Source organism: Monomorium pharaonis, chromosome 6, assembly GCF_013373865.1.
Source record: "Monomorium pharaonis isolate MP-MQ-018 chromosome 6, ASM1337386v2, whole genome shotgun sequence".
Taxonomy (NCBI): Eukaryota; Metazoa; Arthropoda; class Insecta; order Hymenoptera; family Formicidae; genus Monomorium; species Monomorium pharaonis.
Window position 1 is genome coordinate 16,131,221 of NC_050472.1, and position 13,225 is coordinate 16,144,445.

At 32.2% G+C, this 13,225-nt stretch overlaps 1 protein-coding gene across 6 annotated transcripts in view; it reads left to right on the plus strand.

Annotated features, from left to right (window-relative positions):
- Positions 1–2,506: 2,506 nt before the first annotated feature.
- The window catches only part of LOC105839645 (WD repeat-containing protein 81), a 256,150-nt gene continuing 245,431 nt past the window's right edge, over positions 2,507–13,225 (plus strand). For 4 of the 6 annotated variants that reach the window (XM_036289006.1, XM_036289007.1, XM_036289012.1 and 1 more), the window contains exons 1-2: positions 2,507–2,928; positions 3,001–3,160. In XM_036289006.1, coding sequence (XP_036144899.1) covers positions 2,713–2,928; positions 3,001–3,160 — 376 coding nt within the window. In that variant the 5' untranslated portion in view covers positions 2,507–2,712. Of the gene's footprint in view, positions 2,929–3,000; positions 3,161–13,225 lie in introns of those variants that run through there. The other 2 variants (XM_036289008.1, XM_036289010.1) reach the window with 2 other exon arrangements.

Here is a 13,225-nt window from a genome sequence, read left to right on the forward strand (position 1 = left end):
ATTCATAGTCCAATTTTATTTTAAGATCGTCTCAAGTAATGTCTTAAGATGCTAATACGGCTCTGTGATTGGTTGATGGCATCTTAAGACTGTACTTAAGATGATCTTAAATATGAGAATCGACTATGAATACCGGCCTATGAATCCCGTCCTTATTACATCATGGGCCGGTATTCATAGGCTGGTATTCATAGTCGAATCTTATTTCAAGATCGTCTCAAGCAATATCTTAAGATGCTAATACAGCTCTGTGATTGGCTGATGGCATCTTAAGACAGTACTTAAGATGATCTTAAATATAAGATCCGACTATGAATACTGGCCATAGTCAAATCTTATTTCAAGATCGTCTCAAGCAATGTCTTAAGATGCTAATACGGCTCTGGGATTGGTTGATGGCATCTTAAGACAGTACTTAAGATGATCTTAAATATAAGACCCGACTATGGCCAGTATTCATAGTCGGATCTTATATTTAAGATCATCTTAAGTACTGTCTTAAGATGCCATCAGCCAATCACAGAGCTGTATTAGCATCTTAAGATATTGCTTGAGACGATCTTGAAATAAGATTCGACTATGGCCAGTATTCATAGTCGGATCTTATATTTAAGATCATCTTAAGTACTGTCTTAAGATGCCATCAACCAATCACAGAGCTGTATTAGCATCTTAAGATATTGCTTGAGACGATCTTGAAATAAGATTCGACTATGGGCCGTATTCATAGTCGAGACTTATTTCCAAGACCGTCTTAAGTTTGGTCTTAAGATGCCGTCTAGTTTCATAGTCGACGAATAAGCAAAGACTTGAGCAAAATCTCAAGTCGTGACTTGACCAAGACGATCTTATTTCAGAACGCCTAAATGTGTTTCATAAACTTTTCTTATTCAATATAAGCATAGGCTTAAGATGATACGTATTCATAGTCATTTAAGATCGTCTTATTTGATATATATATCGGCAAATAAGACGATCTTCGCCAAGTCGTGTCTGTAGTGAACTTAAGAAGTGAACGCTAACCTAATTTATATAAGTTGCGACAGTATTACGTACATTTATAATGAGTTTTGAAAAACCAAGAAATATTGAAATCCCAGATATTAACTTATCTAATGAAGAGGAGGAAGAAAATGAAGAAAACGAATTACAAATACAATTTCCAAAAAGATATAATCGAAATGGTCACAATCCTTTTAATTTTTGAAATAAAAATGAGTTTAAAAAAAGATTCTGGTTTTTGAAAGAATCAATTATGTATGGAATTTTACTAATAATAAAAGAAGGACTTGCTAAAATAAATAACAGAGGATTTACTATTACAAATAAATGGATTATTGTAATAATAAATAATATATAAATTGATTTGATTATAAATAATTGTTGATATATTTTTTTATATAAAAACACATTTATTAAATTAATAAATTATAAATAAAACGCATATGTATCACATAAGGTTTTAGTACAATAAAGAATGCTTATAAAATGCTTATTTTAAAAAAATACTAAATACTTAAATACTTTTTTTTCCATTGTTGTGTTTATTTTTGCTTGAATTTATATTTTCTTTGCACGACATTTTGTTAATAAATACATAATTCAATTAGGAAATTTTTTAATAAATTTTATTAAGTTGAATATTCGACTTATTTTGTTTATAGCATTCTATAAATTAATATTAATATTAAACTTAATAATATAATTAGTAGTGTCTTTTTGCAGCGACTGCTTATTGCACCATGAACTATGACAATAACGTAAAAACATGAGTAGATGATAATAAATGCAACGTTCCTATTGGAGAATCCAACAGAAATATTACAAAAGTTGCCGAATATCAAATAAGTTCAACCTTAAGAACATCTTCGTCAAGATGATCTCGAATCAAATAAGATTTACTTGAGCACAATCTTCTTCGTGAAGATTGTCTTATTTCACGACTATGAAATCTATTGTTCTTAAGACGGTCTTGATTGAATAAGATTGACTTGACCAAGATCATCTTAAGTACTGACTTGAGACTCGACTATGAATACGGGCCTATGAATACCAGCCTATGGCCGGTATTCATAGTCGGATCTTATATTTAAGATCATCTTAAGTACTGTCTTAAGATGCCATCAACCAATCACAGAGCCGTATTAGCATCTTAAGACATTGCTTGAGACGATCTTGAAATAAGATTTGACTATGAATACCGGCCCATGAATACCGGCCATGGACTGAGCATTGCGATGGGCAAGCGCGCGCCTGCTTTAGAGTGAGAGGTACTACATCTGAGGCCTATTTTGTCTCTCTTGCAAGCTTCTGATTTGTTATTTTGTTCCCCTCCATTCACGGAGGAGGACGAAATAACAAATCAGAAGCTTGCAAGAGAGACAAACCTAGGCCTCAGATGTAGTACCTCTCACTCTAAAGCAGGCGCGCGCTAACCTATCGCAATGCTCAGTCCATTCTATATGTCGATGGTGTTGGCCCTTATGTATTTTGTATCACGTATTAGGGCGGCCCTAACCTATAAACGCAGAGTGTCAATGTAGCCAAATTACGCGGAGTAGGATAAAGGCACACTAAACACCATACAAAAAAAAACTTATAAATTATGAACTTTATTTGTTATTTTATATGTATACGATGAAATAAAAATGGAATAGAATGAAACAGAAGTTTTTCTTTAGAAATGCAGTGACTGTGTGAATAATACAAAAAATGGATATAATAAAGGAACATTTATTGGTACCTACGAAGTATATGACATTGACAGATGAAAGAATTTGTTTGACAGTTCACAAAAACTGGCTTTCTCGATTTTCAACAGTTGGTTCAGTTACTTTTATCAGTCACGATCGTTTATCCAACGATGAAATTGCAGCACAGCCCACTGTTGATGAATTGGGCAGCGATTGGATGAAAATTTTTGCTAAAGTATTTTTAACATGTACTTATTTATATGTTCAAAGTATGAAATATGAGATAAAATTGTGTTATTATCTTTAGGTCTATGTAAAGCAACACAAAAATGCAATTCCTTTGCCCAGAGATAGGCCCACTAACAGCATGAAGAGTCAAGCGGAGTTGATGTTTTCACAATTGCTACATTATGTAGCGGAAACTAATTATCGAAATCTATGGAAAGAAAATTATAAGAAGTATTACAGTATGTACTTGTTATAACATTTTGAATTCCTACATTTTTAGTTTTTCACACATATACATGATTGGTAGATATCAGTACTATTATTTTAGAGATAAAGTAGTTGGCTCATTTGTCATATATTGAATGTGATCTGTTATTTTTTATATAAGAAGTAATTTAACACAGCCAGTTCTAATTTGTTTTAAGATATGAAATGTATAAAACCAATACTAAATTTCCTTTTATAGATTTATGCATTAGAAGATTTTGTATTTTAATACATACTATATGAGAAGAGACTTTATCCTAAATGATTTTTTTTATTGCATTAAATTATATCATTTCTGTTAAAAAACGCCAAGTATACGTATGCAAAGAATGCCTTCAAAAATGTATTCTTGTACAAAACAACTTACAAGGCAAACATCTGTTAACTCTACTTTTGAATGAGCTATAATGCATTTGAAAAGGGAGGTGCAAAAACAAAAATCGTATTTTTTGCTTTTGGGTAAATAGATCTTACTGTCTGAGAAAATTGCATCTAAATATGTTCATTTTCAGCCAATAAGGTAAGTACAATGGAAAGCCACTTTTCAGTATGAAGCATGGTGGCTGTGAGTGATAAGTGCACGTCTACTGTTTTGCTATCTGTGCAAGCTGGTTTTGAGACCAGTTGTAACAAATTTTTTTCAGTCTATATCCCAATTAAATTTATTTTTTTATTCTTTAATATAAAAAATTATTTGCTGTTTTAATAAATTTCTATAATTTTGTGAAATATAATAAAAAATAATATATTTTTATTTATTATAAAATTCTGAAATTTTTGTACAATATTGTGGGTGAAAATTTACATAAAAATATTTGAAGCATAAATGTTTCTCGCACCATAAACATTATAAATGCATGTTGCAAATAAATTAAAAATTTATTAATACCGCAGAAAATTTTATTTTAAAGAATAAAGAAATAAATTTAATTTGGATACAAACTAAAAAATTTGTCACAACTGGTCTCGAACCCAGCTTGCACGGATAGCAACAAAACAGTAGGCACGCACTTAGTACCCGTGGTTACCACACTTCATGCTGAGAAGTGGCTTTCCATTGTATTTATCTTACTGATTGAAAGTACACATATTTAAATGCAATTTTCTCAGAAACTAAGACCCACTCACCCAAAAGCTAAAACAGTTTTTGGTTTTCATATTAGCAGCACCAAGTTTTGTAGTAAATTATTTATTTATAATATTTGTAATCAATCCCAATATCAATTTTTAGTCTAATATAGGCTTAATGAAAAACAAATTATGCATGCCAGCCAAAGAATAATAATTAAAAAGTAGATATTTTATTTCATATAAACATCCATTTTTATAGTTGGCGCATTTTCTTCATATCATTACTTTTGTAGAGAAAAAACTTAATACTCTCATTTTGTAGTGTTAAATCTAAGTTGTTTTGTACAAGAATACAAGGACGTTTTTTTGCGTGCGTGTATTTGGCACTTTTTAGTATCATTTTTTCGCTAACACTTTTATTATACAAATCGGATCCAAAACTATCCATTAAACCTATTTAGAAATAAATTGATTCAGTCGTTATTGAGAATCTGATAATCTGCGGATCTCGCAAACGGCGCTCGCGTAATAGAGCGCCAGCGGTGATGCCTCGCTGTCCGTATACTTGGCACGAGGCCCTACTGCGCCTCTTGATCGGGTTTAATTTTTTGGGATATAATATTAAAAATCAGAGTCGTCCGTAAAACTATATCTGTGACATTTTTATAAAAACTTATTTAGTTTTGTTGGCTCTCTATATTATCTTTATTATATAAATTAAAGCATTAATTGGAACCTCGTAGATAAAACGTTATAAAAAATCAAGACATTGTTTTAAATGACTGCACCTAAAAATTGGTATTTGTAAATATAATGAAATATATGAAAATATGAATATTGCGTTATTTGAATCTCGATATCTACGTAATACAATATTACACGTCCAAATATTTATTAGAGCATGTCATAAATACGAATGCAAGAAGTTACCCAGATAGCCAAGCGAGATTGAACATATCGGGCAAATTAATGCACTGCATGTATGTTGTATACTTGCCCACAATTTGCTGTCATTGTAATTTAACGTGGAACAAAGTTAGCATCAGGAGGGCAAATAACCTTCATGTGTTTATGAAATTGTAAGTGCATGCATTGATCAATAATAAACGTATCACAGCAAATGTGCATGCATGTTGATAACTTGCCGTCAGTTTGTTGAATTCTAACGCAGAATTTCACATAATATCAGAACAACAGACAGTTTGAGGAAACACCTTGGCTTTAGTTTGATGAAATTAATAGGGAATAAGTGACAGCAAAATGACAACACGTTGCCTTCATTTGGCTATCTGGGTATTTTAGAAAATTTAACAGTGCATTGTTATATATGCTGTTTAAATTTTTTGATGTAATGACAAAATCTGACCCTAATTAAACTAATATTATTAAATTTTATCAATATTTATGTGTATTTTATGAGTATATCGTTCTCATTATATAAAGAGATCATCACCTGTTCGCGAAATAGTTAAAAATTTAAATATAAAGTTTTTAAAATTTATAATTAGAAATTGTATTTTTTATACAAAGTTTTTAGCTAATCTACAAACAGGTCATGGACGCTTTGGTTTATATAATGAGCATGAGAAATGTGCTTGTGAGCCACTTAAAACTTATTAAAACTTAATGATAGTATTAGTTATTAATTGATTCTGATTTTTGTCATGTCAAAGAATGTTGGATTTGCACATTGTATGTGATTATTCAGATTTCGAAATTAGTTTTTTGCTGTATTTATGATGTATTTTGACACAGTACACAGATATTAAAATGATGCAACATTTCTATATTCAATATTTTATTATATTTGTGAATTTTAATTTCTAAACGCAGATGAATATTTAAAACATTGTTTCGTTTAATCATATAAATTTATCTTACGAGATAATAATAGATCAGGGAGTGTTCTTCAAACAAGGCTTTACCTCTGGCATTCAGATCGGGTCCATTGTGCCTCTATCTATGAGATATTAATTAATATTTTAATTTACATAATAAAAACGATATGCTTCCAAAATGTATAAATTTTAATAAAAATCCTATTAAAGACATAGTTTAACAGCCAATCCTGAGTTTTTATATTAAATCGAGATTTTTTATAGTTCCATTGTATTACTACACATGAAAAACCTATCTTCAGTTTAATATTTAATATGATCTATACAAACCATAGATAATTACAAAATGTAATGTATATGATTATCACAAAGTTATATATTGCGTTTTTTACTATGCATAATATCACGCATAATCAATTTTTAAAACATTTTTTTGATGGTATCAACAAATATTTAAAAAAACCGAAATCATGATATATCTATTCTAAAATGCTAAAACGAGATTAAATAAAAAAATTGTAAAATATTTTTTTATTTAAAATATTAACGTAAGCAACATATTTTTTAAATTTGCAAGATAAAATTTCTGAACAAAGTTTCAAAATGTTTAAAATATAAATAAAAAAGTTTTAGTTAATTAAATTTATAAATATAGCCAAATTTATATTTTTATTCTTGATACAATTTTATTAAACTTACAATTGTTTTTTAAAAATGTATATAATTACAAGGATTATTCGGATTAGGATATAGGATTATTCGGATTAGGATATAGGATTATTAATTATTCTACAAAATATAAATTCGTTAAATTTTGATAATTTTTTTTATTTTTAATAAAAGTTGATATTCCATTATATCATCGTTCAGATTACGTCTACAAGGTGATAAAACAGTATTACCAATAATAAACATTCTCTCAACAGCTGTGCTGTTTGGTAGGGTGGTATTCATAGTTGAATCTTATTTAAAGATCGTCTCAAACAATGTCTTAAGATGCTAATATGGCTCTATGATTGGCTGATGGCATCTTAAGACAGTAAAATAATCTTAAGATGATCTTAAATCCGACTATGAATATCGGTCGTAAAGTCGTATTTAATAGTTTTTTTAGTTTCGGGTATTCTTGCAATAAACTTAAAGGCCGATATTTATAAAGTTTGTTTGTTTATAAGAGCTATGGCTCTGTAATTGGGCACGTTCAGTAGACTGAGCGGATCAGTGAGCGCTCAGTGATTCTCTAATATGATTGGTTCTTGCCTTTAGTTCTTTGTTGCATTTAATAGCAGAAACCAATCATAGTAAAGAATTATTGAGCGCTCATTGATCTGCTCCGTCTGCTGAACGCGTCCATTGATTTATAATATCTTAAAACTGTTTTTATAAGATAATTTTAACTATGAATATTGGTTAAATAAAGATTGAAAATGTAAAAATTATGATGTATCATAAATAGAAAATTCAAACTATAAAAAGTAACTATTAAATTCGTTACCGATACTAAAAAAATGTAACTACGTTACCGTTACAGTTACAGAAAAAAAGTCACGCCGTTACCAGCCCGTTACTAAAGAAAGTAACTATAACGGTACCGGTGTTACAAGTAACGTGTTACTTTCTAACCTTGTATGTATATATATATATATATTTTATATATATATATATATATGTATGAAAATATATATCCCATTTTCATCAGGTCGGATACTTTGTTTTAACCTAACGCAGCTTAAAATTTTCTTTGCCATCTCTACTTTATTTCTCTAAAATTTCAAGTTGTGATCTCAATGGGTTCAAAAATGGCGCTTTGATCTTTTTCGAGATTTGGAGCATGAGCTCTATTCTCCATGTATCTAGGTGATGTCAAGGAACTAATCTAACGAGTTTGAGGGTTAAGAATTCGAGACGTAAGGGTTTGAGGTTTAAAGGTTACTTAAAATATTCTTTATAATTTAAAATTATAATACCTAAACAAATTTTGTTTAAAGTGCCGTTGTTTGTGCTTCGCTGCGCGCTTCTTCTTCTTCCCTCCCGCCGCCTGTAACCAATACTTGATCATAGAGATTTAAGAATAGAGTGCGTGAATTGTATACTAGCATATAAGTAACTGTGATAGAAAGATAGAAAGAGAGTTAGAGTAAAGGCCCTCTCTGTCTTTGCCTAATGACGCATGTGCAGTCAATAAATAAGCTGTGAGTGCGCTTATTTCATAACATTATAGTACTGCGCTTTCGCGATTGAATAAGGATGGAAGGATCCTTTATTCAGCGCACTTTTTCTATTCCTCTATCGTTTTTCCGATTCTCTTACGCACTCTATTCTTATATCTCTATGTATTTGACACCGTGCTATAGCTCAAGCGACTCGGCGTTTTCTCTCGGTGCGTTCTTATTCGTACAATTTGAATAATTAATATCTCGTCTATTATTGAAGATATCCCAAAACTATGGTGGACTTTCACCTCGATCCCGCTTATCTTCTTATTGTTTGTGCGTGCGTAGGGTAAACGCGATCGCACGGAGAGAATGCCGGGATCCGTCCCGATAGAGACGCGAAGCGAGTGATAAGGAATGCGGTAGGTTCACGGTGGGTGATTGGAAGAAAAAGGAGGCGTTGGTGTCATTCACACTTTAATTATTTGTTGAAAAACGGACGTTCGGAGCGAAGGGTGAACCGTATCTTTTACAATTTTACGGAAATCTTGACACGTACCGATATTACGCTGCCTGTAATCGACGCGGAAATCTTGAAGAGCCTCTAGATCGAAGCTCTCACGAATCCGGAAATCTTGCGCGCGATCCGACGGAGATCTTGTGCACGAGGCAGAGGACGTTCGCGGGAAAGATACGGTCACCCGCGCACTGACGTGATGCACTCACACATTCACACGAATATTCGAAATTAAGAAAGATTTAACATAAGTTGCCGAATTAGGGATGGAAGAAATGAATCCTCGCAGCTAGGATCGGCGGATAACGCGAGAGATCTGCGGGATGATCTAATGTCGGTGCCGGGCTGCGAGAGACTGACGAATTTTTTGTCTTAAGACAATTACGATCGCGGAGACGAAAAAAGGGGCGGTAAGGGAACGGATCTCGAGACTTATTTGGGCATTGATTTTGACGTGCCCTTTTTTGGGCATGTTTATTTGCATAGTTACCACGATGCGAGAAAACGAAAGACGCGCGCGTGATGAGCTAGTGACAGCGCCGTGCGACTGGGTGCATCGAAGGAATGAACTACAAGGAGCGCGATGGCTGTCAGCAGCTCTCACTACTCGCGGATAAAACAGAGCAAAAAGAAAAATTGCCAAAATTCTACCGAAACTGTTCCAGTCCCAAACACCTATGAATAAATGCACATTACAGACGCGTCGTTTAACAGCCAAAAATTTTCCGTGTATGTTTAAATGTTTACGAAGTTTACGAGTTAAGACTTTGTTGCGACTTAAGGTATTATTGCATTAATTGTCTAGAACGAAGGAAACGCATAAGTTTTTGTAGTTGGTTGTGCTTCTATTCTTAATTTTCTTTTAAATACATCGAAGAATTCACATTAACATCGTTGTTTTTTAGAACATAAAGAATGATTATGTTCACACTAACTCATGAATTTGTTGCGTTTTCCTGAATTTCTGCAATTTGTATCTTTAGAATTTTGTACTTGAAAAGGACGTAAAACTAAGGTCAAAACGTTATGCTATTTAAATTAACGAATAAAAAACTGACCAGATTGTTGACTAATAAAGGAGTTTTTACTTATTTTTATTCCTTGACTAGTGACTACAAGGAACTTTAATAAAATTTTGACCGAATATTTAAGCAATCTTCAAAGTGACGTAACTTTGTGAATATTATCTAAATTACGTGAACTTTTTTTTAAATTAAAAGGCAAAGACATTACTTTAAGAATCTTTAAGCTAAAGTTTGACTTCATTAAGTATGATCTTTTTATATTGCATGAAAGCCAAACGTTTTTTCTTATTGAAAAAGGTAAAAGTTTGTTATCATTTTTAACAAGTTTCTCGTTAAAATCTTGCTAATATAAATCTAGATTTTTAAAGGTTATTTTTTTCTAAGGATTTTTAAAAAAAAGCATGTTGATACGATGTTTTTTGTTGATTATACGCGAGTTTGAAATTTGCACTGCATTTTAGGGTATTTTAGCGAATACAATATTTGTTGGATACCATGAAACGATATCAATATGATATTGCATTTTGATTTTATTTGTATAACTCAATCCGTCGTCATAAGAATAATCCAATGTGCAACACTCCAATGGAAGTTGACGGTCGGATTTTGCACTTTATGTGGCTCATTCATTGGTGGAAATTTGTACTTACTGATCTGAATATAGCAGATAGCTGACGCATCACTGGCTGCGTTCAGCAGAAAAAGCAGCTTTGCAACAGTTGTAAAATTCTTCAACACGATTGATTCTTGCTCTTAGTTCCTGTTAGATCTAAACGTATAAACCAGTTAGTTTTGTGTTTCCGTACGCATGTTATATCGTGAAGGGAAGTACGGCTGTGCCGGATTTGGAGATTGATATAATGTACTGTGCGTTGTACAATCGTATATTACACAAAAATTTTATTTTTTTTTTAAGGAAAATAAATATTCTGATAAGTCAGTACTTTGTGTCATGTGTTAATTTTAGTTATTATTTTTAAAAGAAAAAGAAGAACTTTACTTGAAATTGAATTAGAAGAAGAATAGATTGGGCTAGGATTGATTCATTGATGTTTATATTAGCTTTCTCAGCTATTTAAAATACATTAAGTAACTTAAAACTAACTTAATACTAATTGCATCTAATATCTGTCCTTTAAGTTTTCTTTTAAAAGTGCTCTAGTCTCTCACTACGCTTAATTTCAATCGGTAAATTATTATACATTTTTATTTTTTTATAAAATATACTTTTTTTGTGCGTTTCTTGTTTGCCGAAATTGAATCACAATATTTCCCGCTTGACGCATCTGCTTTCCATTTACTTTTTGTACCCTATTCTCAAAATAATCAGGTAATAGTCCTTTTATCACTTTAAAAACAAATATATATGTATTATAATATAATCGCCTTATTGACATAAAATGCAACGCCTGCAGCGCACATTCTACTTTAGTCTCTCGCTTACATTGTAATATGACCCGTATTTTGTGCTTCTTGTAGTTTGCTAAGTTGTGTCTCTCTCATTCCAATTAATAACGTCGCACAATATTCGAAATAAAACGCAATGATCGATTTATATACAGTACATCTGTATATAAGTCGATAAACTACTATCTATCAAAAAACTTGTTTTTTTGCCTATTTTTTTAAACACATTGTTACGCGCACCGCTCGGTATACTGCTCGACCGCGATTGACGATATCGATCGGCAGCGGCTGTCTGCTGTCAAGAGCCGGGCAACGAAAATAAACAAGGAGTTGAAAGTGGACTGCGTGCCGATCAAGACGTGTCACGTTGTACTTCTGTATTCTTCTGCGAATAAAGGCGTTGTGGCTTTTAAGTGTAAAGAGTGTTTTTCTTTTTCCCCGTGAACGCACGCAACAATACATTCATATTATTTTTAGAATCTTAGCTTACTGTCAATCATTACACCTAATACTACACCTAATTATTTTTGCAACTTGCTATATTAATGTCCCATCTCTACTATACCCCAATCTACACTTTATTAAAATGTTTGTTCATAACTCTTTTCTTACACTTCTCACCATAAACTTTGTCTTACTTGCGTTTAACTTTAATCCATTAACATTTAACCATTCCTCAACTACGTTAAACATCATATTTATTTTCTTTTCGAATTCTTTGCAATTTGCTCCCGCAATGTATAATATGGTATCGTCAGCGAACATTTTTATATTACATTCTTCTGGGCAACTATTAACTATGTCTTTTATGTATATAATAAACAGTAGTGGTCCTAATACCGAGCTGTGGGACCCCACGTCCAGTCTTAATTAGATTGGACATTGCGTTACTACAACGTATCTGTTCTATTGCTTAAAAATATGATTGAAATAAATTAAAAAGTTTTTCTAATTTTATATTGATATAATTTTTTAAGTAATCTTTCTCTATTTACCATCTCAAATATTTGCTTTAGATCCATAAATATTACTCTTATTATTTCGCCCTCATTGATTATTAATTTCTATTCGTTTATGATCATCTGAATCGCGGTTTCGCACGAATGTTGTTTTTTAAATCCTGATTGATGCTGATATAATATTTTTTTCTATTAAGTGTACAAATAAATAATTCAAATTATTTTAGGCAGTTACGAAATCAGTTTTAAAATCAATTGATTTTCCCGCTTTTTTGCGGTTATATAGTGTTGACTTATAGCTATTCAAAATAACATATAGTTTAGCGAAAGGCCCAACATAACCTTCCAAAGTATTTAGTACAGTAGAGTCGAAAATGGCAACAGATAAGGTGCATATCCGACACTGCATTCTTTATGAATTCCAACAAGGGAAAAATGCTGTAAGAGCGTGCGAATTGATTTGTTCCTTTCTCGGCGAAGGTGTTGTATCGTACGATGTGTGCGCATTTTGGTTTAAGCGTTTAAAAGCGGTAATTTTAGTCTAATCGATAAACAACGCCCTGGAGGCCTTCGGAAGTACGGCAATGATTTGGAACAACTGTTTTCTGAGAATGTGGCACAAACGCAAAAAGAAACTTGCAGAACAGTTGGGAGTAACGCAGCAAATGATTTCTAAATTCGCCTGTATGAGATGGAAAAGATCCAGAAAGAAGGAAAATTCCACATGAACTCACTGCAACCAACAAAAATCGAGTGGCAGCGTGTCTTTCTCTTTTTAAAAAGCAGCGTCGAAAGTTTTTCTTGTGGAAAATCGTTACGGGCAATGAGAAATGACAATCCAAAACGTAGAAAGTCATGGGTAAATTTCGGCGAAACATCAATATCAGTCGCAAAACCCAATCGCTTCGGAAAGAAGGTTGTTCTCTGCATTTGGTGAGATATCAAGGGCGTGCTTTATTATGAGTTGTTGGAACCGGATGAAACAGTTACTGCGGACTGCTACTAACGTCAATTAATCTGCTTGAGTCAAGCATTGGAACGAAAACGCCCGTATGCTGGCAAAGGAA